Source organism: Oreochromis aureus, linkage group 18 (genome assembly GCF_013358895.1).
Source record: "Oreochromis aureus strain Israel breed Guangdong linkage group 18, ZZ_aureus, whole genome shotgun sequence".
In the NCBI taxonomy this organism is placed as follows: Eukaryota; Metazoa; Chordata; class Actinopteri; order Cichliformes; family Cichlidae; genus Oreochromis; species Oreochromis aureus.
This window is the reverse complement of record NC_052959.1, coordinates 1629297-1656469: the sequence shown is the minus strand read 5'-3', so window position 1 is coordinate 1656469 and position 27173 is coordinate 1629297. Positions and strand designations below refer to the sequence as shown.

The 27173-nt window shown below is 41.0% G+C and overlaps 1 protein-coding gene across 1 annotated transcript; it reads left to right on the top strand.

The window, feature by feature from the left end:
• The first annotated feature begins 5947 nt into the window (after nt 1-5947).
• xkr4 (XK related 4) lies at nt 5948-26685 on the top strand. The gene is made up of 4 exons (XM_031747538.2): nt 5948-6790; nt 22844-23043; nt 24161-24515; nt 24800-26685. Exons 1-4 carry the CDS (start codon nt 6096-6098, stop codon nt 25401-25403), a joined length of 1854 nt encoding a protein of 617 aa, XP_031603398.1. The 5' UTR covers nt 5948-6095; the 3' UTR covers nt 25404-26685.
• Nucleotides 26686-27173: the final 488 nt, after the last annotated feature.

Sequence of the window (27173 nt, the reverse complement as noted above, 5' to 3'; positions counted from 1 at the left end):
GAACCGTATTAAATATTGTCTGGAATGGAAATAAAAATTTGACAATGTGCAAATTATGTAGAGCCTATATTTATGTGATTTTACAATAAATCCAGTTCGGAAACAGTGATCAAAAGAATCGTTATAATTTTCATTCATGCTAAGAACATGTTCTGTAACATGGGTGTGTCCCTCCCATACCATCGAGGATATAGGGTATGAGCTCTGTGCTAGACTGAAGATATAGTGTCCAGGACCGTTGAGTAAGTCTGAGCCCAAAGAATGCTCCAACATTTAGGTCTTGCATATATAATGTTAGGCTGGAGTACTTGCATTTGGTAGTTGTTCACTGAAACTCTCACAATAGGATAGGACACATAGTTAAGAAAACTTTTCACAACATTTTGATGTGGAGGAGTAGCAGCTCTACTCTGAACCCCTCCTTTATAACCAAGTTCCTCACCCTATCATTAAGGGAGAGCCCAGTCACCCTTCCCAAGAAGCTCATTTCCACCTCTTGTATTTCAATCTCATTCTTTCAGTTACTACCCAGAGCTCCTAACCAACTTAATAACAGCTACGGTTATTTCAGTTATGTTCCTACTCCACAGGTGAGGGTAGGAACATAGATCAACCAGTAAATTGACAGTTTCACTTTCATGCTCACCTTCACCGCAGCAGGCTAGTACAGCATCCATCTCACTATAAACGCTTTGCCAATCCATCTGTCAATCTCCCGCTCTGCTCTCACTTGTCATCCCCAAGATACTTAAACTCTTCCACTCGGGGAAACAACTGATCAACGACCTGGAATGGGCACTTCACTCTTTTCTAGCTGATAACAATGGTTGGACGTCCTGATTCCCAATCAGGCTGCGAACCAATCTAGTGCAAGCTGGAGGTCACTGCCTGATAAGGCCACAACCAGGACAGAAACTGTTTTTATGCTGCTATTCATACTGTCATTATATTAATGCTGCTGTCCTGTATATATCGTACTTACTATTGTTTGTTTTATTGTACCTTTTATATTTTACATTTATATTTATTATTGTATTTTGCACCAAGGGAGTGGCACTCCAATTTCGTTGTACCCTGTACAATGACAATAAAGGCTATTCTATTCTATTTAAACCACATTGTCAGTGCGCCCCAGGGCAGCTGTGGTTACAATGTAGTTTGCCATCACCAGTGTGTGAATGTGTGTGTGTGTGAATGGGTGGATGACTGAATGTAGTGTAAAGGCGCTTTGGGATACATAGGGACTAAGTAAAGCACTATACAAATACAGGCCATTTACCATTTTACATTTATTTTGCTCCTGCTGAATCTGAGGTGCAACTAACAAGTGGAACCCTCTCCTGCACCCTGGCATAGCCCTTCCAAGGAAGCTGGAAAGTGTGATCCCTCTGAAATCAGAGCACATGCTCCAGTCCCCCTTCTTGAAAAGGGGTACCACCACACTGATCTGCCAGTCCAGAGGCATTGTGACCAACTGTGACATCTGGCTTCATGGACACATAAAGCTGGGTATCACCTGCATAGAAATGAAAATGTATGCTATGTCTTTTAATGATACTGCCTAAGGGAAGCATGTATAATGTAAATAGAGCGGGAAAACATGAATTTCTGCGATGATAAACAATCATAAACGTAGAAAACATTTAATTTAATCTTTCAAAGCAGAAAAACAAATTCTGCAGTTTTTAGCTCTTTCTACACCTTAAATTTCCAATACTGGCTTGATAAACAATCATGATTGTTTGAATGGTTCTACTCTCATTTTAGTTAACAGTAACAATGTTTCATCAAACAAAAAGGATTATCTTCAACTTTTGATTTTGAAGTTAGCGCGTGGGTAACTTCCTGAAACTTTACGAGTCACTCAGAGGACTGACCTGGAGCCAGTGGCAATATGATAGCCAGTGATATCTAGTTTTATTGTAACTGAGGAGACTGTATATGTATTTTATTGTATTGTAAGCATACAATACTTTTTTAAACTAGTATTGTGAATTGCATTTCTTATGACTATCCATCCATCCATTTTCTTTTGCTTATCCGGGGGCGAGTTACAGGAGCAGCAGCCTCATGTCTGGGGGAACATCAAGCCGTTCTCTGACCCAAGGCCTCCTCCCAGTGGGAACACCTCACCAAGGGGGCATCCTTGTCAGATGCCCGGACCACCTCAGCTGCCACCTTTCAGTTTGGAGGAGTAGCAGCTCTACTCTGAGCCCCTTTCGGATGGTTGAACTCCTCGCCCTAAGGGAGAGGCCAGCCACCCTTTGGAGAAAGCTCATCTCCGCTCCTTCTGTCTGCAATTTCATTCGTTCGGTCATTACCCAGAGTTCGTCACCATAGGTGAGGGTAGGAACATAGTTCGACTGGTACATTCAGCTCTCTCTTCATCACAATAGGCCGGTACTGCGTCTGCATCACTGCAGCTAAGCACCAATACATCTGTCAATCTCCTGCTCCCCACTCTCCTCATCGTGAATAAGACCTCAAGATATTTAAACTCCTCCATTTGGGGCAGGAACTCATCGTTGACCTGGTGTGAGCACTCCACTCTGGATGAGGACCGTGGCCTCAAACTTGGAGGTGCTGATTCTCATTCTTGCCAGTTCACATTTAGCTGTGAACTACTCCAGTCTGAGCTGGAGGCCACCACCTAATGAAGCCAACAGAAACACATGATCTGCAAAAAGCAGAGATGAGAATCTGAGATGATCCAAGTAGAAGCCTTTTCCCACTTGGCTAAAAGTACAAATTCTGTTCTCTTCAATAAAAATGAACTGAAACAGTGACAAAGGGCAGCCCTGATGGTGGTTTGTATCATATCTATCTAACAGACTCCAATTTGTACATGTAAATGGAGAGTCGTCTTCACACACTAAGGTCAATTATGGAGTTCCACAGCATACATTTTCACTGCTATGCAGATGACACGCAGCTCTATCTATCCATGAAGCCAGGTAACACACACCGATTAGTTAAACTGCAGGAATGTCTTAAAGACATAAAGACCTGGATGGCCGCTAACTTTCTGCTTCTTAATTCAGATAAAACTGAGGTTATTGTACTCGGCCCTGAAAATCTTAGAAATATGGTATCTAAGCAGATTCTTACTCTGGATGGCATTACCTTGGCCTCCAGTAACACTGTGAGGAACCTTGGAGTCATTTTTGACCAGGACATGTCCTTCAATGCACATTTTGAACAAATATGTTTTCAGGCCCCTCTTCTGTGGAACCAGCTTCCAGTTTGGATTCGGGAGACAGACACTATCTCTACTTTCAAGATTAGGCTTCAAACTTTCCTTTTTGCTAAAGCATATAGTTAGGGCTGGACCAGGTGACCCTGAATCCTCCCTTAGTTATGCTGCAATAGACGTAGGCTGCCGGGATTCCCATGATGCATTGAGTTTTTCCTTCCAGTCACCTTTCTCACTCACTATGTGTTAATAGACCTCTCTGCATCGAATCATATCTGTTATTAATCTCTGTCTCTCGTCCACAGCATGTCTTTATCCTGTCTTCCTTCTCTCACCCCAACCGGTCGCAGCAGATGGCCCCGCCCCTCCCTGAGCCTGGTTCTGCCGGAGGTTTCTTCCTGTTAAAAGGGAGTTTTTCCTTCCCACTGTCGCCAAAGTGCTTGCTCATAGGGGGTCATATGATTGTTGGGTTTTTCTTTGTATGTATTATTGTACAGTCTACTGTGCAATATAAAGTGCCCTGAGGCGACTGTTGTTGTGATTTGGCGCTATATAAATAAAATTGAAATGAATTGAATGGAATTGAACTGATGGAGCGAAACTTGTTGCTGGCAATGTGAACCAAGCTCTTGCAACAGTTGTATAAAAATCTAATGGCTTTTAGCAACAGGCCAGACACCCCATACTCCTGAAGTACTTCCCATAGAATATTCTGACATAAGATAAGATAAGATAAGATAAGATAAGATAAGATAAGATAAGATAACCTTTATTAGTCCCACACGTGGGAAATTTGTTTTGTCACAGCAGGAAGTGGACAGTGCAAAAGTTGTGAAGGAAAAATTAGAATAAAATAAGATAAGAATAAATACAGTACACAACTGTACAGAATAGAATAAAATAAAATACTATATACAGTAGAATAAAATAGAATAAAATATTCAATAAGATAAAAATAGAATACAAATGCTATGTATGACATGTAGACTGGTTGGGGAACTCCCAAATATCTCAAAGTGGATAAAGAGCTGGTCCTGTGTTTCACAACCAGGACAAATACCACATTGTTTCTCCTGAAACTGAGGTTTGACTAACAGACAGACTCACTCCTCCTGTACCCTGCTATAGAGTTTCCTGGAGAGGCTGAGGAATGTGATCCCCCTATAGTTGGAGCACACCCTTCAGTCCTCCTTCTTGAAGATGAGAACCACATCCCCAGTCTGCAAATCCAGAGGTACCCCCCTAGATATCCTTGCTACATTGTAGAGGAATGTCAACCAGCAACAGCCTGGTCGACATTTCACTTTAACTGCCTCAGTGACAACACCCCCAGTGATGAATAAGCCATCCCCCTCATCCCCTCATCCTGCTTCAGAAGATGTGTCAGTGGGATTAAGGAGGTCCTCTAAGTATTCCTTCCACCGCCCGACAATATCCTCAGTTGAGGTCAGCAGCACTCCACCTGCACTATACACTGTGTAGCTATGACTGTCTGCAAGGGCTAAGTGCATACTCTGTTCAATGTAAGCATGGTTAGCTTTAAAAAAAAAAGATTTGAGTAAGATAGGTCTGACCATCTAAAAACATAACTAAGTTCATTTTTCATTAAGTTACTGCAGTGTATGTTCTGTCTGATGTTTCATTGTAAAATATCACTCAGCAGTGACTCCATGACACACAAGCACCTCCACTCAGTGACCATAGAATATTTCTTTTTAGATTGAGCACTGACACATTTATTGTATTCTTAATTATGGCGTTTCATAGGAAATACCACACCAGACTTTGTTATGTTGTATATGAAAATCGAGTGCCTTTTATGTAACACTGGCTCGTTATCAATGTGTAGTGTAACAGTCTACCTTATATGCTTTATTTTTATTTTAGGCTACTTTTTTAACAACCGGTAAGGAGTAAGAGATTAAAAGATGACATTTTGCCCTTGAGTCCACTTACAGTCCTTTCCCCTCAGTAGGTCAGTGAGAACTCTCCATGTAAAGTAAACGAAAACATTTGCTTTGCCCTGTCCATATTTCTCAGAATAGTTAATGTCCTTGTCAGTTGGTTTTGTTTAATGCTACATTTTTTTAAGCAGCTTTAAAATAGTGTTCTTCCAACTTTGTTGCCACAGTATGTGGAAGGTTTGAGTGGGAGGCAGAACTATAGTACTTAACCACATTGGGAATCCCGTAAGAGCATGGACTGCAACGTACTGCAGATGCTGCTGAGTTAACAGCTGGATCTGTCCATGGTGCTGAAAACGAGTTCGGCCCTCCGGATATTTCTATCCTGGTTCACATATCAGCTGCATAGTTAGACTGAGAGGAACACATGTTTGCTCTTCATGGCTGATTTAGGAGAGTCTTTGTATTGTAACAGCGCTGAAATGATAAGGAAACTGCCGAGAGACGGAAAACAGCAAAGAGAGGGAAAGTCGAGGGGGTTGGGGGAGATGATGTCATAGTTTTTAGTCTGTGCCAAGCAGATGGCTGCAGCCGTCCTCCTGTCGCTTAGCTCCTGCTTCCATCTCCATCCCAAACATCAGCCTCAGCTCCAGTGAGTTACAAGCGCTGGAAACGGAAGCCGTTTAGAAGGACACGAAGCGGAAACGTCCTGTGTGCGCTGTATGCGAGCGAATGATCCTCAAAGCATAGGGCCAGTCCAAATCTGATATGGACGAAAATACTGGACCAAGCACGGGGCTTCGATCGCTCTTCACTTTTGTCTTCATTCTGTATTATGACCAGACGACAGTGTGGACGAGCTAGTCCTGCCCAGAAAGGAGGAGGAGGAGTAGGAGACACACGCACAAGGGTGTCGACGGAGAGAGGCAGGAGCAGAGGAGAAAAGGCGGGGAGCAACGGGGGGAAAATACACTAGCTAATAAATCAAGATACTGATAATGGCTGCTAAATCGGACGGGGTCCTGAAGATGAAGAAGAGCGACGTGGCCTTCACGCCTCTGCAAAACTCAGAGCACTCCGGCTCGGTGCAGGGACTCCACCCGGGCGGCCAGCTCGACTCTGCGGGCACCGGGGACGGGGATTTTGCCAACGGGGAGTCGCGGTGCTGCGGTGGGGGAGGCTCAAACTCGACGTGCCTTCGTCTGGGCAGAGGGCAGCAGAAGTATACGGTGTGGGACTGCTTGTGGATCGTAGCCGCCGTGGCCGTTTATTTGGCCGATGTGGGCACCGATGTGTGGCTGTCGGTCGACTACTACCTCCGCCACGACTATTGGTGGTTCGGCCCGACGCTCTTTTTCGTTGTGTTGGGTTCCTTCTCGGTCCAGCTCTTTAGCTTCAGATGGTTCGTCCACGACTTCAGCACCGAGGACGGTGCCGATTCTGTCACCGATTGCTCCCACATGGATGGGAATAAATTGCTTAGTGGCTCGGCCTCACACGGTGATGTTACTGCTCAACACCACCCGGCCACGCCGCAGAGGCAGGCGTCGACCGCCAGCAAGAACACCACTACTAACAGCACGGCGAGCACAGCGCTGGGAAACAGGAATAGGAAACGTTCGGCCTACTACTCCTTCTGTGTTTGGTTCGGCCAGTCCGTCATTCACATCATGCAGCTGGGCCAGATATGGAGGTAGGATGGAGGCCTTGGGCTGGCGTGCAAATGTGTGTGTTTAAAATATTTAAATGACAGAGCAGACGGCTGCTTTTAGGACCAGCTCTTTTCTACCAGCTGCCATCTTCAGCTTATTTTTAACCCCCACACACATGTTCCTGTGTTTACCTCTCCACCCTGTGTTAAAAACACAGGAACCTAGCCCAGGCCTCCCAGTCACAAAGGTAGTGGTGCCTTTGTGGTTCAACATAAAATGTTGTGGCTCCTTTCTGTTTTCCTTAAAAAAATATATAGATATATAACGACCAGACGCCACAATATTAGCGAGAAAGCACCATTAATCGCACAATTCCCTATGAGCAAGCTTTTGGCAACGGTAGGTAGGAAGAACTCTCTTTTCATAGGAAGAAACCTCCAGCATAACTAGGATAGGGAGGGAGGGGTTTCCATATACAACAATCAGTTATAGAAGAGAAAGGTGAAGAGAAAATTGGAGCATAGAGAAACCAAGGAAAACAGACTGTTGATGCTGGCAACATTTTACATATTTTAAACAAGAAATAATTAATATTGACTAAATAAAAAGTAAATAAAACAGACAGAAATAAGAAAAACTTTGATTGCAAAGAAAGTCTGCAATCAACTGTTCCTGTCCATAAGAGAGTTCACACCATAAGATAAATGCATGGAAGGAAGATTTTGAAATGTACACCTTGGGAGTAGATTGGAAATCAGAAGCTCGAAGAACAGCTAAATCCAAATAAGAGTAAATGATAACTTGAACAAATTCACATTCTCACAATTGCCTAAAACCCGTCTTTTGCTGGTAATCCTGTAAAGATGTGGGGCAGGTGTTAAAAGCGTAGGTCATGGGCAACAGCTCACAGGGTCAGCAGGCGAACATTAGCCACAAAACTAAAATGAAGTGGTGCAGGTTTGAGTCCAACCTGAAGTCCTTTGCTGCGTGTCTTTCTCCCAATTTCATAGTCCACTCTCCACTACTACACTATCTAATAAAGGCTGAAAGAAAGTGTCATTTATTAGTAGTAGGCCACTGTAATATACGTTCACAGTTTGAACTAAACTGAATATGTTGTACACGTTCTAAGGTTTGCACCTATAGACCTGAAGGAAGAAGGTGTTATGGCACTTTAATCACCTCTGACAAACTTTATTTCTGTTAACCTTAACATTTTCCCTTCCTTTATTCCTCTGGAAAAGCAGAGAGATTCAAACAATACAGATTTACAAAATATGCAAATTGTGAATTGGTTTATGCATTTTCAGCTCAGATTGAAGTATATGTATAAGTATAAAGTTTGCAGCATAACTAAGGGAATCCTCCCTTAGTTATGCTGCAATAGGCATAGGCTGCTGGGGGATTCCCATGATGCATTGAGTTTTTCCTTTTCAGTCACCTTTCTCACTCACTATGTGTTAATAGACCTCTCTGCATCGAATCAGTATTTTTATAGGGTCTACCTTACAATACAAAGTGCCTTGAGGCGACTGTTGTTGTGATTTGGTGCTTTATAAATAAAATTGAATTGAACTGAATGTTTGTCAGTTTGTGAGGCTCTTTGCCTTCTTCCTGAAACCAGTCAGAGTAACACCTTAAAATCTGGACAAATCATTTGTTGAGGTTGTTTGGTGTTTGTTTATTCACAGTGGATTCTAAGTAACCTAAATAACAAATATCTACAACGACAAAGGAAGAAAGATTTCTTTCTTTAAAATCGTGAAATATGGCCTTGTCAGAAAATGCACCCTTCCATGGTGAGATTGCTTTCTCTGTGTTTGTGCAGAGCAGGGTTGAGCCCTTATTTACAGATCTTTGATGCACTGGTAGGCTAATGCATCTGTTTTTGTATTGGAAAAAGTAACCACAAAGGAAAGGTTATAGTCTGGATATTGCATGATTTTGGATATTAGTGCTCATTGCTTTGTTTTTTTCCACAATGTTTTTGCAATCCATGACCCAAACATTCTGGTTAAAATGAACATAAAGTTCCTTTTGAAAATATGTGAATCTTTTATTTGAAAAAAATCATGCTGTCCTGTTTCTTTGAAGGCGGCCGTTTCTGTGCCAGACCCATAAAGACGATTACCATTACAACGTATAATGTGAAAGGACAGACACAGGGCTGTAAAGCCAAATCTCACACAGGGTTTGGACTTTGTGTTGTTTGATATACAAACAGTTTGTGGGACTTTGTCATTTTCGATGTGTGTTGGAAAAGAACAAATTCCAAGAGAATTACTGTGACTTATATAAATCTTTATGTAGAGAGTATATTAGCCTGTCATTATAAACACAATGGTAACTTTAGATGGGAGGACCTAAGGTGTTATTCACCGTCCAATAACTTTATAAATAGGGCATACTGAGTCCTACTGGTGTGTAGTATTTGACTGTTCTTAAAAACATACACATACACACACTGAGGTCCTTAAGGTAAGATATGGCCTGATTCTTCAAGACCTTTAAATGCAGAGATAATTCTGGATTTAACAGGGAGCCAATATAAGAGATATACGCTCTGTCTTTATAATCCCTGTCGGTTCTTACTGCAGCATTTTGAATCAGTTGAAGGCTTTCAGGGAGTTTTTATTTAATAATGAATTACAATAGTCTAGCCTAGAAGTAATAAATGCGTAAATTAATTTTTCAGCTTCACTGTGAGAGAACACGTTTCTAATTTTAGTGAGCTTGAACAAATGCCAGAAAGCAGTCCTGCATATTTGTTTAACATGTGCATTCAATGACAGAGTATCTAGTTAGACACCGAGTACAATAACCTGATTCTTATCTGAATTTAGAAGCAGGAAATTAGAGGTCCTCCAGGTCTTTATGTCTTAAGTTTAACTAATTGTGTTGTCCTGGCAAACACCCAGGACCATGACATATCTGGCTTCATGGATAGATAAGATCGATATTATTTGCATAGGAATTAAGTGCTATGCTATGCCTTCTAATAATACTGCCAAAGGGAAGGATGTATATTGTAGATAGAACTGGTATTAGCATAGAACTCTGTGGAATGCCATAATAACCTGTATGCGTGAAGAAGACTCCCCGTTTACGTGAACAAATTTGAATGTATTATGTAGAGTTTAAAGCTCTACCACCTGAGCTACAGCCAGCCCGCAGCTCAGGTGGTAGAGCAGGTCACCTACTAATTGGAAGGTTGGTGATTCCCCATCTCATCCAGTCTGCATAACAAATATCCTTGGGCAAGATACTAACCCCAAGTTCTCTCCGATGCATTCATCAGAGTATAAAGGTGTGTGAATGTTAGATAGAAAGAACTTACAGGGCAAAGAAAAAAGTGAAGGAGGCAAGTTGTGCAAAGCGCTTTGAGTGCTCAGATGGAGTAGAAAAGCGCTGTACAAGAATCATTCCATTTAGATCAAATTCAGAGCATTGCAGCACATTTCAAATCTTTGGCATGCTTTTATCTCTGTAATAAAATGCTGTTGTGCAGTTTTGAATGCTGCACTGAGGTCTAGCAGGACAGCGCAGAGATAAGTCTACTCGAGGAACCGTCACTAAAGCTCTTTCAATTCCATGATGAAACTTAACTGAAATTCTTTAAATAAACGATTCCTCTGCAGACGATCAGTTAGCTGCTTTGCCCACAGTTAAGTAAAACAGCTGGGTGAAGTTATCACTTTTTAAGTAATGGTTTAATTACTGCCACCTTAAAGGTTTGTAATACGCACCCCATTAATAGAGACAGGTTCATCATATTTAAAATTGAAGCATTTCAAAAGTTAGCACAATTAAAATGAAAATAAAATACCATCTCTCACTGGTCCCTTACAAACCCTCTACTGCCTGGTTTAAGTTACTAGACTCAAACATCCCAAACTGTTTATGGAAAAATAAACCACAATAGGTTTGAAAAGTCTAAACACGGTGGTCTAGAACTACCAAGTTTTTATCATTACTTTGTATCCAATAGATTACTGTATGTTTCAAAATGGATTAAATCAAGCTTCTTATACATCCCATGGCTGGGCCTAGAACAAGAATAGAATAGAATAGCCCTTTTTTCAGGTATCACGCACCATAACTGATTTATGCCTTAACATAAAACCCTCATTGAAGTCTTCAGTTATCCCATGTAAACTAACTCCCATTTGGAACAGTCCAGATATTTATGAGTAAAATGAATCAAAAAATTTCTGTCATGGCATGAGAAGTGGATAAAAAAATCTAAGACATGTTATTCAACTTTATTTGGTTTCAGGAACACATTTTAAAATATGAAATCGGCAACAGTAGGTTTCTTGAATATCGACATTTGAAATCTTCCATACAGGAAAGATTTAATCCCGATCAGCTGAACTTAGAAATATCTACAGATCAAAGCTTGTGGTCACAAATATGCTTTAATACCTTCAAAATGACTAAAAGTGTCACAGGCGTCTCACACTGTTTCTTTTTGTTTGTTTGTTTGTTTGTTTGGTTGGTTGGTTGGTTGGTTTTTAATCCTGTCTTATATGGCAGCTTTTGCAATCAGAATTATTGAACTGAATGCCTTTTATTGTCACTACACACATGTACAATGAAATTCAGAGCAACTCCTACCCAGTGCAACAACTGTGGAAAAAACAGGGGTAAGGTGCACAGTTCTGTGGCACTATATACATTTGAACAGTTTCAATATCAAATATATACATATAAAAAAATAAATAGTGTTATATATTTACAGTGTGGGTGATTGCATGTAAATTAAATATTACAGAGTAGTAATGGGTGTTTGTGTAGTCTGTGTATAGAGGGAAGTCCTTTGATTGGGGGTGGAATGATCTGAGTACACATTTTGTTTTTCCAAGAACAGCTCTTTAGATTCTCTACAGGCTCCTCTTGTTCAGGGCTTATCTGTTTATTTTGTCGTTTCTATCTGTGTTATTTCAGTGATTATACGTAGTATACAGTATGACCATGTCTAATGCAGGACAGGCGGTAAAAGGATAGAGTAGAAGTAGAAATGCACAATGTCTCTTCAACTATGGCACCTGTAAGGAAAACAAACATACAGCACCTGGAACACAAAAAATTTGAAAATGCACAGGTAGATAAATCAACAATCCTTTTGTTGTGTGTGTGTGTGTGTGTGTGTGTGTGTGTGTGTGTGTGTGTGTGTGTGTGTGTGTGTGTGTGTGTGTGTGTGTGTGTGTGTGTGTGTGTGTGTGTGTGTGTGTGTGTGTGTGTGTGTGTGTGTGTGTGTGTGTGTGTGTGTGTGTGTGTGTGTGTGTGTGTGTGGCTCACTAAGCCTTGGTCCCTGTGGGACACTATTCTTGAGTGTGAGGTTTCCATCTCTGTCGCTTCTTACTGGTTGTTGGATGTGGGTACTTGCTGGCTCCACGGCACCAGGCTGGGCACTTTGGTGTTGTTGCTGGCCCTCAGGCCTGTGGTCTAAAGTGGATTGACCCCTTTGTTGCATGGTGAGGTTCCTGCCAGGTGTCAGGCAGTTCTCGGGCACCTAGGGTCCTGCGGCCCTGTTCTCAGCTCATGCTGAGATGGCCGACTGTGGCTGGAGTCAGCTGCCTCCTGCTACTGGTGTTATTTAAAACAGATATTAAAAAAAGGAGTCTTTGACTAAAGGTAGGCCTTCTCTGACCTGCTCTAATAGACAGGAGGAAGAGATTACTGAAGTTAACCCAGAAATATCAATAGGAGAGAAAGAATATAAATCAATAACAATAAATAATTAATAAATAATAGCGGTATGCAATGTTACATCTGTGGGATGGTTATGGATCATTTTCTCTAATTTTGGAAATTTTATTTCTGAAGAATTTTAAGAAGTCAATGGCTCAACAGTGCTCTGACTTTTTGTCAGCCTGGCTACAGTGCAGAAGAGAAACCTGGGGTTGTTCTTATTTTCTCCAATCAGTGATGAGTAGTAAGATGTTCTGGCTTTACAGAGGGCTTTTTTATAATGCAACAATTTTTCTAGGCTAAAAGATCTTCTAAATTAGTGAGATGAGATGAGCCACAGTATCCAGACTTACATGCAGTGAGGATCTAACACTATTAACAAGATAATCATCCTCAGTGAGAGGAGAGTTTAGGTAGCTGCTCTGCACTGTGCTGGCACATGGCACTAAGGAAGATAACAGTGGAGGAATTGACTTTTAGAAAGACATCAGCCACAGTGATGTATTCCCCACTGCTGTGTAATCTATTACTGTAAATTTAAACACACAGCAGTGAACGTAACTTCTTTGTTTAATTCAGGAGCGCTTTGAAAAAGAAACTGACCTGACACCAACTGATCTAAAGGAAGCACGTACAAACAATGAAAGCTACAACTTGGAAGAAATTCTAAACTCTCTGACAAATATGGTGTCTAATCAGGATGGCGTTTTTGACCTTCAATGTGAACATTAAGCAAATGTGTAGGACTGCTTTCTTTAATCAGCACAAGTTCTTTAAAATTAGAAACATTTAAATATTGTGTCAATATTTTCAAGTGTTCAGTACCCCACCTACAAAACTGTTCACCATACCATGAACCATCATTGACTTGGCTTAAAGCTTAATCGGGTTAAGTTTAGGTTCTGTGAAGCTGTGTGTCTGTTGTGGGTTTCACATTCAAAGGCTTATTTATCGACTGCTTACATTATTCATGCTCTTCCTTCAGAGCAGGAGAGGGACTGCACGTGTGGTTGCAGAGAGAGCAGTCGACTGTTTGTAACAGCAAAGTTACAGTTTGCACATGGACAGTGAACCAGGCTGTAAAATAAAATGCTGGTTACTTTCCTCTACATGATAGACCCAGTTCTATGTTTTCATGAAAATAAGATCACAGTTATATGAAATCTTTGACAGAAGTTTATCCATAAACTACATAAAATACATAAAACCAGATGTGTACATATATATTTTTGTTATACTGCAGGGTGATACTTCTCTATGAGAACTATTCGACTCCAGGGGTCGAAATAGCAGTTAGGGTTATTCTTGTGTTATTTGTTGATGTTTACTCACTGAGCGCATAAATAAATAGATGTTTATTCATGCAGTGATTATGTTCCAGTTGTACAGTAAAGCTTTGCCCATTGACATACATTTTCAAATGGATACTATTGCAAATACAGAATCATTCAAATCAATATAATGTTACACTTTCTTCACCCTGTTATGAAACAATTTAGATAAAGAAATATGTTTTAGTGATGGTGCCCCCTGTGGACAGAGGCATGCATAACTGCAGAAAACATTTGCTTTTTCTCCTACAATAAAAATACAAAATAGTGGACACATTCACTGCATCCTTGCTGGTGGTTAGAAACGTTGCACCTTTGTAAGGGCCAATAGGCAGAGAGTAAGGTGGTGGTAAAAAGTGATGACTGATCTGTGTCACATAAAAATGTCTTTCTCTTCAGAAACTCTTGGGTTGCTTTGTAGCATACTTTGTGTCATTGTGGATTTGCACTGTCTTTACATCTTAATTATAGACTCATACGCCTGCCTGTTTAAGAGTATTCTTAACTGGCTCAGTGTTAGCAAGGGATTTCTCTTAACAAGTGAGGAATTCCTGCACTGTTGTTGTCTTCTGTGATTTTTAAGGCCTTTTGTTGTTGAGCTGACCAATGCATTCCTGCTTTTTATGAGTATGCTGCATCACTGATGGATTGTTTGGCTTCTAATGAAGTTTATTCTGTCTTTCTGATTGATTTAGTTGGGTTTCTCATTCATTTGCGTCATTATTTTTCTAGACTTCATAGTTGGTATATTTGGAATTTGGTACCTTTTCACCTGAACTCTCACTATGATGAAAGTGATGGACACCTTGGTTGTGTTCAGCATTTGGAATCAGCTCCAGATTTCTTATCAGCTTGATTTGTCAGTGAACAACAAAGGACCAGGTCAGTGTTGCGGCCAGGTGAAGTCGGATTACTTTTGAAAAGGAAAAAACGATAATATTGGCTGTAATAACTGCCAATGCAGTAATTTTATTAAACCCCTGAAATTTACACTTAAGTCACATCTGTGGTGGTTGTGTAGAGGCAACATATAAAAACTAGGTCAGTATTTCCTCTGCAGATCATGATCCTGCTGTGTTTCTGTATCTGTTAAAACTCAGACTTTGACTCTGACAGTGGTGTTGGTACTCAAGGTGGACTATGAGGTGCCACATAGGCACATCTCATTTTGGAAACTGAGAGATCAACTGGAATCACAATAAAGGGATGTAAGGTAATACAGCATCTTTCTAATCTTACTACACATTTTTAATACTATATTCCAAAGACCTAAGCTTTTTATATACCTTACATTTATGGCCAGTTGTAGAACGACCAGCTGACCTAACATGCATGTGTTTGGGTGATTTGGTAAACAAAATTGAATTGGATTGAACTGAACCAGAATGCAAGCAGTTGGCAACCAGCTGAGTCAAGTCTCCTAAAGCAAAGAACTGTGGCCCAGGCAAGCTGCGCTCATCAGGCTGACTCAGACTGACTGCAATCTGTTGCTGCAACCAGGTGGTTTCTGCCACTAGTTCAAATTGGTTGCAAAATGTGGGGAAAAAACTATTTATCAAACAAAACAAAATAAATAAATAAGTGCATTCACCAGACAACTACAGATTTTCCCTCGTCACAAAGACAGTGCCATCATATTTTTACTTTAGTGGAAGATTTCAAGTTTAATGTCCCTCTACATTTTATTTAATGTATTTATGAAAAAATATCCTAGTAAATAACAAATCAACAAATCAAGTTTTTAATAAATCATTTGCTGTGATTTGCAAACAATTTATTAAAACTTATAAATGAAACAGACAGTATTCTTCTGTCTGTTTCAGAAGATTACTGAATGGACTGATTCTTATATATAAACAGGGCTTTTTTACTCTCCTGGAGTACTCAGCGCTCTACACAACACGCCGCATTCACCCACACACACCAATTCATACAAGCACTCTATGCTTCGTCAGTGCTTTTTAACTAACAAGCAGTTAGTTAGTGCTTTTTAACATACACTCATACGCATTCATAGTCCAAGGGATGCATCGGAGAGCAAGTGGGGGTTAGTATCTTGCCCAAGGATATTTGGCATGCAGACTGGGGGAGTCAGGAATCGAACCTTCCGATCAGCAGATGACCTGCTCTACCTCCTGAGCTATAGCTACGGCCACCCCTGGAACAGAGAAAGAATAGTCACAAAAAAATGAGGACAGATAAAAGCTTTAAACAGAGACTTGGGAAAGATATATCTGACAATCTGGTGCCATACACATGGTGTCAAAAATAATGTAAATAACTGGATGTTAACTGGGTCTTGCTATAGATCACTGATTATTAGGGGGAAAGAGGAAAGGGATGGCAAAAGACTGTTGCATAGCTAGCTAATTGGTGCCATTTATGTAGCAGAATTTATGGAAGTTGAAGGCCCTTATTGACTGATATAATTCCCAGCTACATCTTGCTAGATTCATAGGTGGAGACATAGCAGATCGTGGCCTGGACCAGACAGAAGGTTGCTCTGATTTTTCTGGTCTTGGATTGCAACCAGGAACCTTTTGGGAGGCCAAAAGTGATCACCCCGGGGCATCTCTGTGAACTTAGTAAAATCATTCTGCTGATTTCTTGACTGCAGATAAACAGACTTGAGCCACTCTTCCTGGAAATATGAATTTAAATGAGTGGCAAAGAAGGAAAAATGAATCAGAGGTTTGGACTGGAGCAGAGAGAAAGTTTTGCTAGCTGAGGTTACTGAACTGCAGTGTAATTTTGATAGCTTACTTTCCAGCAGTATTTGGTGGCATCTCTGTGGCAACTTGCTAAAGCTCAATCGAATGGTTTGTAGAAACACAGAAATGAGAACACCACCACAGACACAGACAGAAAGAATATGTTTGGGGTGTGGTCCCAATCCTGAACTTTAGATAAAGGTTCACCAGTTAGGACCAAAGAAGTGAAAAGGTCCCTAGTACACAACCGTTCAGTCTCCTCTGGAGCCACAGCTTCACCATGTGTCTGGTCCATCTGACCATGAATAGACTGCAGCTTAAATGCTATCAGCTCAGATTCAATTCTAAAATGCTTTACTGGAACTTAATTTCACAGTCCATTAGCATGCTGCTAAATGACTGTGTTTTGGTGGCAGTGGTAGTGGGAGAGAGACAATGGAAATGAATGATTCACAGATAGAGAGAGACAAAAATGTAGGCTGGAGGCAAGCTGAAAAGTAATGATGCATTTCTTCAAAAGAGTGTTTGCTTCAGGTAAAGAGAGGAAAGGTGGAGGTGCAGTGTGCGTGCTTCTGTCCATGCTGCAACCCAACAGAATAGATTTTCACTCTTTGTTTTATTGTAAAGTTAAATTGGATATGTTATAATGGATTATATCAAGAATTTTTCAAATTCTAATTCAGAATTTCATATCTGTGGCTACAGCCACATGTACTGTTTGACATGTTTGGTACAGTCCTGTGACCGCTCCTCCCATACTGCTCTTTTCTTTCCCTGGTGAACACGTGGGTAGATTCAGGTTGTAGTTTGTTCTGCCAGAGGTTTCTTGTGCTGTAGAAAAACTTTCCTCCCTCCTGTGGTGAGTATCAGGTATCATCAACATACATACACTAATAACCTATAAAAGATGACACATTTCATTTACTCTGGTCAGTCTGTTTCTAGTCTGTTGTTGGGACCCAACCAGCACTGATCAATTCAGTTCAATTCAATTTTATTTATATAGCGCCAAATCACAACAAAAGTCGCTTCAAGGCGCTTTATAGGTACAGAGAAAAACCCAACAATCATATGACCCCCTATGAGCAAGCACTTTGGCGACAGTGGGAAGGAAAACTCCCTTTAACAGGAAGAAACCTCCGGCAGAACCAGGCTCAGGGAGGGGCGGGGCCATCTGCTGTGATTGGTTGGGGTGAGAGAAGGAAAACAGGATAAAGACATGCTGTGGAAGAGAGACAGAGGTTAATAACAGATATGATTCGATGCAGAGAGGTCTATTAACACATAGTGAGTGGCTGGAAAGGAAAAACTCAATGCATCATGGGAATCCCCGGCAGCCTACGTCTATTGCTGTGTCCGCTCCCAAACAGACAAAAACAACCTAACGGTCAGTAAAAAACAACTTAAAAAACAACTTAAATATAAATACAATCACAAAGGAAGAACAATATAGTATCCACATCTGCACCAAATCGTCAGCAGTCTTCCACACCAGGTTATTAATCAACCAAAGACCCAGACAGACTTTTAATTCATTTGAAAGCCTGATGCTTAGCCTCGTCCACCCCAGCTGTAAAACTCAGAAACCAGTCTTACTTGTTATCATCTATCGTCCACCTGGGCCTTACACAGAGTTTCTCTCTGATTTCTCAGACTTTTTATCTGATTTAGTGCTCAGCTCAGATAAAATAATTATTGTGGCTGATTTTAACATCCATGTAAATGCTAAAAATGACAGCCTCAACATCGCATTTAATCTGTTATTAGACTCAGTTGGCTTCTGTCAAAATGTAAAAGAACCCACCCACCACTTTAATCACACTCTAGATCTTGTTTTAACGTATGGCATAGAAACTGAATATTTAACAGTGTTTCCTGAAAACCCTCTGCTGTCTGATCATTTCCTGATAACATTTACATTTACAATAATTGATTACACAGCAGTGGAGAGTAGACTTTATCACAGTAGATGTCTTTCTGAAAGTGCTGTAACTAAGTTTAAGAATATAATCCACCCACTGTTATCATCTTCAATGCCCTGTACCAACATAGAGCAGAGCAGCTATCTGAACGCTACTCCAACAGAGGTCAATTATCTTGTTAATAATTTTACCTCCTCACTACGTACGACTCTGGATACTGTAGCTCCTGTGAAAACTAAGGCCTCAAATCAGATGTACCCTATGGGTATATTTGGTGTCACAGAGAGAGGACATAGAACATTAAGGAAGAGTCATAAAAACATAATCGCTTTTACTACACTGCTTGCATGCAGAAGGATATTATTGCATTGAAAGTCAAAAAAGCCACCCACAGCGGCTTTGTGGTTTAGTGACCTGACACAATTTATACAGTTGGAAAAAATAAAGCACGCTCTCAAGGGGTCGAAGGAGAGATTCTTTGCTGTTTGGGATACATTGCTAAAACATTTAGAGAAAATTAAAACCATACCCACCTGACAGACGCTTGACAGCTGCCGTACATCCTTTTTCTGTGTGATTGTGATTAACTTTGTGCAAACTATTCCCCTTTAAGTGCTCATCTTCAAATATGGTGAATTTCCTTGTACCTCATTTAAATTCACTTTATTCATTTATTTATTTTAATTTTTCTCCCCTCTGGATCGGTGTCCAATATGTTTTTGGGGTGGGGTAAATATATAAAAAGGAGCATTGTGGCCTTGCTACATGTATATCTTTGTACTACATTGTTGATGCTCAATAAAAAAAAAAAATTAAAAAAAAATCAGAAGTACCTGACTCCGTGGTATACAGCGGTCCCTCGTTTATGGCAGGAGTTACGTTCTAAAAATAACGCGCGATAGGCAATGTTCCCTCTAATCTTTCATGTGTCTGAGTGAACACACAAACTCCCTGAGCGTCCCTTGGACCACTGTGAGCGACATCAGACGTGTGCACTGTGGTCACGCCAGCATCTAATCCATCCAAGTTACATGGTTTATTAAAATAATCAAATCACAGCATTTACATTTATGTTAGACTACTTTTAATTAACTGCTTTAACCCACTTACAGTGAAAATTAAAAAAAATCCTGTTCATGACCTGTGTAGTATGTTAACACTATTGGAAGTAAAAATAACTTGAACTCCAATTTTGAAAACACAACTTTTTTTTTTTTTTCTATAAAGCTCTGACTTGTATTATGAGTCTGTGGTCTGGGAGAGAGTCTGTAACTCTGTCTGCCAAATACAGCATATAATGACCAATGTTGGGTAATTAATTATATAGTTACTACTTCAAAAAAGTAACTCAGTTTGGCAAACAAAGATTTTTTCAGCTGTTTACCTAAAAATGCAGCCAAGGCGTTTTTTTAAAATAAACATTTCAAACTATTTACAGAACAATCAGCTGTTCTGCATCAAATCTGATGCCACACAAATTATTTGTTATTATTATTTTTGTGCCAAAAAATAATTTCTGTCCACTATGAGATAAAGGAGAACAACAGCCTGATACCTGCAGGCCTGACAACAGGAGATGTATCACTGCTGTAACACCTGTAACATTCAGCAGCCGCCTCATTGTTCTGACACACACAACAAAACTATTGACTACACTACACACTAACTACACACTAACTACACAAGATTTGCGCTAAACGTCGCAAATCTCTCACATCTCAGAACACCGCCGTCACTCCTAAAACTTCCCCCCGTTTCTTAACAACTAAATGCCACGTTTTGATTGGTCGACATGGTATATTTTTCGACCAATAGGAAAGGGTGGGTGGTGTTTTGGTTTCGTCTTTGCTCACAGGCTTTCGAGCGTTTTCCTTGTAAAACGCCGTTTTTACCGTTTCTTCCCGCAGTAAATATAAACAACGACAGTATTCAGGAAGAAAACCAAACATTGCAGATATTTTTTATCATAACTCTGGTTTTACGTGGCCGATCAACACAATTTTAAAACTCCACACTTTTTCCGTCAATTGTTCCGTCTGTCCTGCTCACATCTCCAATGGTTGTACACGTTGTCATTAATGTGGCTTCACGCCACATCAGCCACGCCGCTTTGCTAGCTAAAACACCGGTGTCGGCACATATTTACTTTAATTTCAATTCAGGTTAGAATTCTTTTTGTGTGCGCAACACAGATTTTCTCTGCGCAGAGACCGTGCCAACAGTGCGCAATTGCGCACGTGCGCAACTTAGAGGGAACATTGGTGGTAGGTGAAATCCACGAAGTAGCCAACTTTATTTTTTACAGTTATTATAGATGTTTTAAGGCTGTAAAAGCCCTCACTACATGCTTTATACACTTTTCTCAGACAGGCATGAACATTTTCACACTTTTCTCGCTTGTTTAAACACAAAGTTCAAACCTTTGTAGAAAAATAAGTTCAGTATTACAGAATGAAACCAAAGGCACCTGCAGGTGACGACGTTTGGTCGACATTGTTGTGTTTGTTGGGGAGGAAACTTACAAACATACAGTGCAGCACTTCAGAGTCACAATGCTAGCGATCGAAGATTTATGTAAATCTGACACGCTGAACACATTCTGTGCTGTACAGGAGACACGGCACAAGATTGATTGACAATGTTCTACAGGATGCAGAACACAATGCGCTGTAAAAAACAAAACAAAACAAAAAAAACATGCAAAATTCCACACCAAAAAATCCACGAAAAAGCAAGGCTGCGAAAGGTGAGTTATAGCGAGGAACCACTGTAATTCTCAAACATGTAGCCTAAAGCAGATAACTCGTAAGCTGGAGAGGAAATGGCGTGTCACAAATTTAGAAGATCATCATTTAGCCTGGAGAAATAGTTTGTTGCTTTATTTAAAAAAAGAAAAAAAAGGCAAGGCTGGACTACTGTAATTCATTATTATCAGGATGTCCTAAAAACTCCCTGAAAAGCCTTCAATTAATCCAAAATGCTGCAGCAAGAGTAGAAAGAGAGAGCAGATTTCTCCTGTATTGGCTTCCCTTCATTGGCTCCCTGTTAAATCCAGAATTCAGATGGCCCCGCCCCTCCCTGAGCCTGGTTCTGCCGGAGGTTTCTTCCTGTTAAAAGGGAGGTTTTCCTTCCCGCTGTCACCAAAGCGCTTGTTGGGGTTTTCTCTGTTTGTATTATTGTTGGGTCTACCTTACAATATAAAGCCCCCCGAGGTGACTGTTGTTGTGATTTGGCACTGTATAAATATTTTGAATTAAATAGCGTGGGTTGTCTATCGATTCAGTCCCTGGCTGTTTGAGTCTGTGTGTTGAGGTATCCTTGTGTAAGATACCGAATCCCAAGCTGCTTCATTTGGGGCAATTTGTATGAAAACAAGGTGCTAAAGTATAAAAACAGAAGGTGCTTGGCTGTTTGAACAAAAGTAGTAAAAATTATTTTTAGTGCTCAGTTAGAGAAGAAAAGCACAATATATACACTGTGTGTGTGTGTGTGTGTGTGTGTGTACAGTCGTTAGAAACAGATGGTGCACATCAGAGCAAACATCCAGGAAACACTAAAGGCCAAGTGAAAAGTCTAAACTGGGAGAAACTGTCAGTACAACAAAATAAAGCAAAACACTGTGGAAAAGTGTTTTGTGCACTCTGCTGAGAAGGTGATTGGCTGCAGACTCCCATCTCTGCAGGACCTGCACTCTGCAGCTCGGATCACAGCTGACCCTTCTCACCCTGGACACAGTCTGTTTGACCTGCTCCCCTCAGGCAGGAGGCTCCGGTCCATTCGCACCAGAACCTCTCGCCATAAGAACAGTTTCTGCCCCTCTGCTGTTGGACTCATGAGCAATAACCATATGACTGTTCGCACCACAAACACGTGACCCTACACTGTGTTCTCTGCATCTGTTCCATTTTTGCACTGATCATCACCTGCGCACATGTATATATTAATCTGCTTAGCACTTTTAATTTTAACTTGTATGTTTATTTAAGTGTTGTCTTACAGTATTTTGCACTAAGTACTGCAGCAATTTCATAATGTAAACCTGCTTAACATTTGGCAATAAAACCCTTCCTGATTCTGATTCTGAAAAGAATAGAAACCCCACAAAAATTACTGAATGATCTGAATGAGATGTCTCAGTAATATTTTTGCCATGAAGTTTTATGCTATGGGACCAGTATAGATTATCAGAAGAACCTTTAACTGTCTTCATATGTCAGTTGGCGCCAGCCTTGTGTTACAGATTATTAATGCTTCTATTGTTAGAAATTAATAGCACATTATTATGTACATTTGTCCAAATTTTCTTCCATTCGGTATTTCCAAGAGAAGGCGAGTGATAAAGTTTGGATTTCAGAAGAGTTGATGTACTGTGCTTGAATGTTAGAGCATGCATGGTGGATGCTGAAGCACTGTATTTTTTTCTGTGTTTCCCTCAGGTATTTCCATACCATCTACCTGGGTGTTCGGAGTCGTCAGGGTGCTGAGACAGAGCGCTGGCGTTACTACTGGAGGATGGTCTATGAGTTTGCAGATGTGAGCATGCTGCATCTACTAGCAACCTTTCTGGAGAGCGCTCCACAACTGGTGCTTCAGCTGTGCATTATCATCCAGACACACAAGCTCCAGGCTGTGCAAGGTAGTAGCCCCACACACATTCAAACAGTGCTGCACAATTGTGTGACCATACTGATGCCAAACATTTTTGTAGCTGAAGCTGGTAGAGCTATTTGTTTGTGTACATGCTATCTTGTGGATAGAAATGATTCTTCAAAGTCACATGTGAATTTCAGCCTGTTGTGGTATAGAGAGAGCTGAGCATGAAAACAAAGCTGTTGATTTACTGGTTGAGCTACATTCCTACCCTCACTTATGGTCTTGGTGGAAATGAGCTTCCTCCAAAGGGACTTAAAGTAGAGTCCTCCAAATCAAAGGAAGCTAGCTGAGGTGGTTCAGACATCAGGCAAGGATGCCTCACAGGCACCTCCAAGGTGTTACGCCCAAGTCTGACTGGGAACCTGCTTGTGAGTTTTACCAGTATTTCTGATTTGTTGCACTCTGAACTTTAATGCTCAATAATATAACTGAATAATTCTCTAATTCATTTAGCTTGTAGTTAAACATCGAGCTCTCTCACCTGGGGCATTTGTTGCAACCAACTCATCCTGGACGTGCAAGACTTGCTGCTTGGAAGGAAAGGAAGCAGTGTCGTGGTCATGCAATGTCCATTTCCTAATTATGCAATGACATGTGAAGCAGATGAAAGATCAGAAGTTTTTGTAGTAGCTTTACAGTGAATCTGGAAATATGAGGCCCAAAGAAATGTCTGTGCTACCACTGGGCTAAAAAATAACTAAAAAGAACGATCAAAGAACTTTTACTTGATCAAGAAAAAACCATTTACGGCATCTACCCAATGACTAGAAAACTCTGGAGGAGAAAGTCTACAAATCAGGGTTTTTACAACAAGATGCACATGATGAAACGCTTACTGCAAAAACAACCAATGAGTTTCTTTAGACAAAGACGTTGGATACATGTTGCTGAACATGACAAGATGTGTTTCAGTTCAATTTTATTTATATAGCACCAAATCACGAGAACAAAGGTGCTAATTATGCAAATGATTCAAGGTGGAATAGGAATGCCCTGGAGCAGTATCTGTACCTGCTGCATTCATCTTTCCAAGCGTGGTGCTTCTGTAATCCATCCATTATGTGGTTGTGAAAACGGTTGTTTTCTCTCTGTCTCTTTAGGAATGACAGCTGCAGCCTCCCTCGTCTCTATGGCCTGGGCCCTGGCCTCCTATCAGAAGGCCCTGCGAGAGTCTCGGGATGACAAGAAGCCCATCAGCTATCTGGCAGTGATTATCCAGTTCTGTTGGCACTTCTTCACCATAGCAGCCCGAGTTATCACCTTTGCTCTGTTTGCATCTGTATTTCAACTGTACTTTGGCATCTTCATCGTCCTGCACTGGTGCATCATGACCTTTTGGATTGTCCACTGTGAGACAGACTTCTGCATCAGCAAGTGGGAAGAGATTGTGTTTGACATGGTGGTGGGCATAATCTACATCTTTTCCTGGTTCAACGTCAAGGAAGGACGGACAAGGTGAAGACGTTCTCCATCCGATTGTTAAACAATGCTTTAACTCTTCAGTCATTTTTAAATTTATAAGTGCTTGGTTGCAGTAAGTGCAAGAGTTCAAACGTACTATCATGCAAAAGAAATTCAGCCATTCCTGTTTCTCGAGCTAGTTTCACCTTTAACATTTAGTACTGAGAACTCTGTGACTTACATGAAACAATCTGTGAGACCTTAAGCATATTTTCGTGATAGTTGTTTGCAATTACTCGCATTTATTTGTTGTTATTATGTCTCGTGTCTCTGTGCAGGTGTCGGCTTTTTATCTATTACCTGGTAATCTTGATGGAGAACACTGCTCTCAGTGCGTTGTGGTATCTCTACCGATTTCCTCAAAATACTGACGCCTTTGCAGTGCCAGCACTCTGTGTCATTTTCAGCAGTTTCCTCACCGGCATTGTTTTCATGCTCATGTACTATGCCTTTTTTCACCCGAACGGGCCACGCTTTGGACACTCACCGAGTGGCCAAGGCCTTGACCTGGACCCTACTGCTCAGTTCTCCACTCTGCCATCAGAAGGTGCGACCAATTCACTGCGTTCCAACCGAGGTGCTACCACAACTCTAGATCGACACGACGTGGGCAAGTATTCTGAGCGAGATGGCTGCATGCCAGTGTTTCAGGTCCGATCCACAGTGCCATCCACGCCATCTTCTCGTGCTCCACGCCTAGAGGAGACCGTCATCAAGATCGACCTTTGTAGGAACCGCTATCCAGCCTGGGAGCGTCATGTTCTGGACCGCAGCATTCGCAAAGCAATTTTGGCCATAGATTGCTCATTGACTCCTCCACGGCTGCAGTACAAAGATGATGCTCTGGTACAGGAGCGGTTGGAATATGAGACCACTCTATAGTCCGCTCGGCTTTCGGAAACCCTGCAGGGGCACAGCAACAGAGTGGTATCCTGTGATCACATAAACAGCAACAGGAACTGTGGCAATAAGAATTTGTTACTGGCATCAGTTTCAATCTTCATCTCCCATTGCTGTTGTTCTTTTTCTATTTCCGGGTATCAGGAGTGTCGAGAAGCAGTTGGGACTGTTGGTGATGGCTGGATGACCAACTCAGTACAAGTTCAGTTAGTGTCACTGGTGGGATTGCTGCTGATTGTTGCTATTTTACTTACACTTACTTACAAATGCTGTCTTGTATGGAGTAAATACTAAAAGACACTCTGCTTAAAACAAAAAGAAGCGAGTGTGTTAAGGGGTGTTAAGCTAAAGCTGTAAAATAATAAAAAGTGGAATTGTCCATTGTCCATACAGACAGCTTTTCAGTCACCAGATACTCCCATAAAACAAAGGAGGTCCGAATTACAAACGCGAACTTGTCCTAATGTGTTGGTGTCCTACCATATCAGCCACAAGCAGGTGGGTACTCTCAGTCATTACTCTCTTTCTCTTAGTGCCAAAAAGGGTCATTGGGAACATCCTCTAGATTCTAAGGAACAATTTAGGGGTGACTGCATAATCCAGAAGGTTCTTCTTTGAGCTAGACTTTTCATTGTTATTGGACATCTGTGATCAACACTGGAAGATGGCCAGAAAGTGACCTACAAGAAGACAGTGGTCAAAGTAGCATCTATGAGCAGTCATGGTGTTTTGTTTGGGCAAAACATACTAAATGATAAGGCTGAATGTTATAATAGGAAGCAAGAAAAGGGGGCAAAGGTTAAACACTAGCTAATGGTCTCATTCTGAAAAGGAAGCATTCAAACTTACCCAATGCCAAGAAAAAAATCTTCCTGGCAGCTCAACATAACTATTTGTAGTCCTGCCTCAGAAACACAGCTGCATAATTGTTCCAATCTTTGCTTGTCTGTGGAGGGTGAAAGCATGTACCAGACACCAATGAACCGGAGAGAGGAGAGAGAATGATACCGGAAATGGAAATGAGTTGAGGATGAAAACACAGACAAGCAGCCAACTCAGCCATTCCAACCAGCCACCAGGATGTACAGTACTCATGCAACATGCAGCATTTTTATTTTAGAGATGAAGTAGAGGCTACTGAAGTCATTGTAATCCTGTGTGTGTGTGTGTGTGTGTGTGTGTGTGTGTGTGTGTGTGTGTGTGTGTGTGTGTGTGTGTGTGTGTGTGTGTGTGTGTGTGTGGAGTTTACACAAAACAAGCAAAGTAGAACGTGTGGGTAGTCTGTCTGAATAGAGTCTGCTGTAGGTATGCAGATGACACACGTCACCTTTCTAGGAAAGATTGCCCTTTTTTAAAACACTTGGATTTTTTACATTTTGACTCAAAACATTTGTGCTGGAAGTGTCCACTGGCAAATGAGAAAATGAGACGGGAAAAGGCTTGATCCTGGTCATACTACACATCATGCTCTGGAAAATAAGCGATGGAATACAACCATTTTCCATACGCGACTTTTAATGTGGGTAACAAAGACAGTAAGTGTAAATAACAGAACGTAGGATTTATTCAATCAGAAATGGAATGCTGTGACAGGCGGCTAACCAAAAGTGGCTATTGGACTACAACCATGGTGGTGTTAAATGATGAAGCTGTAAACATATACAAGGTCCAGTAGATGGCGTTTTGGGCCAAAGTATTAAACATACACATATAGTGTTGTTATAAGGAAATTACATTTATGAAAATAACTCA

Bases quoted from the DNA above. Each gene is read 5' to 3' on its own strand.
- xkr4 (XM_031747538.2), top strand. From the start codon at position 6,096: ATGGCTGCTAAATCGGACGGGGTCCTGAAGATGAAGAAGAGCGACGTG. The intron at 6,791-22,843 runs GTAGGATGGAGG...TGTTTCCCTCAG, and splicing joins CAGCTGGGCCAGATATGGAG to GTATTTCCATACCATCTACC. The intron at 23,044-24,160 runs GTAGTAGCCCCA...CTGTCTCTTTAG, and splicing joins CAAGCTCCAGGCTGTGCAAG to GAATGACAGCTGCAGCCTCC.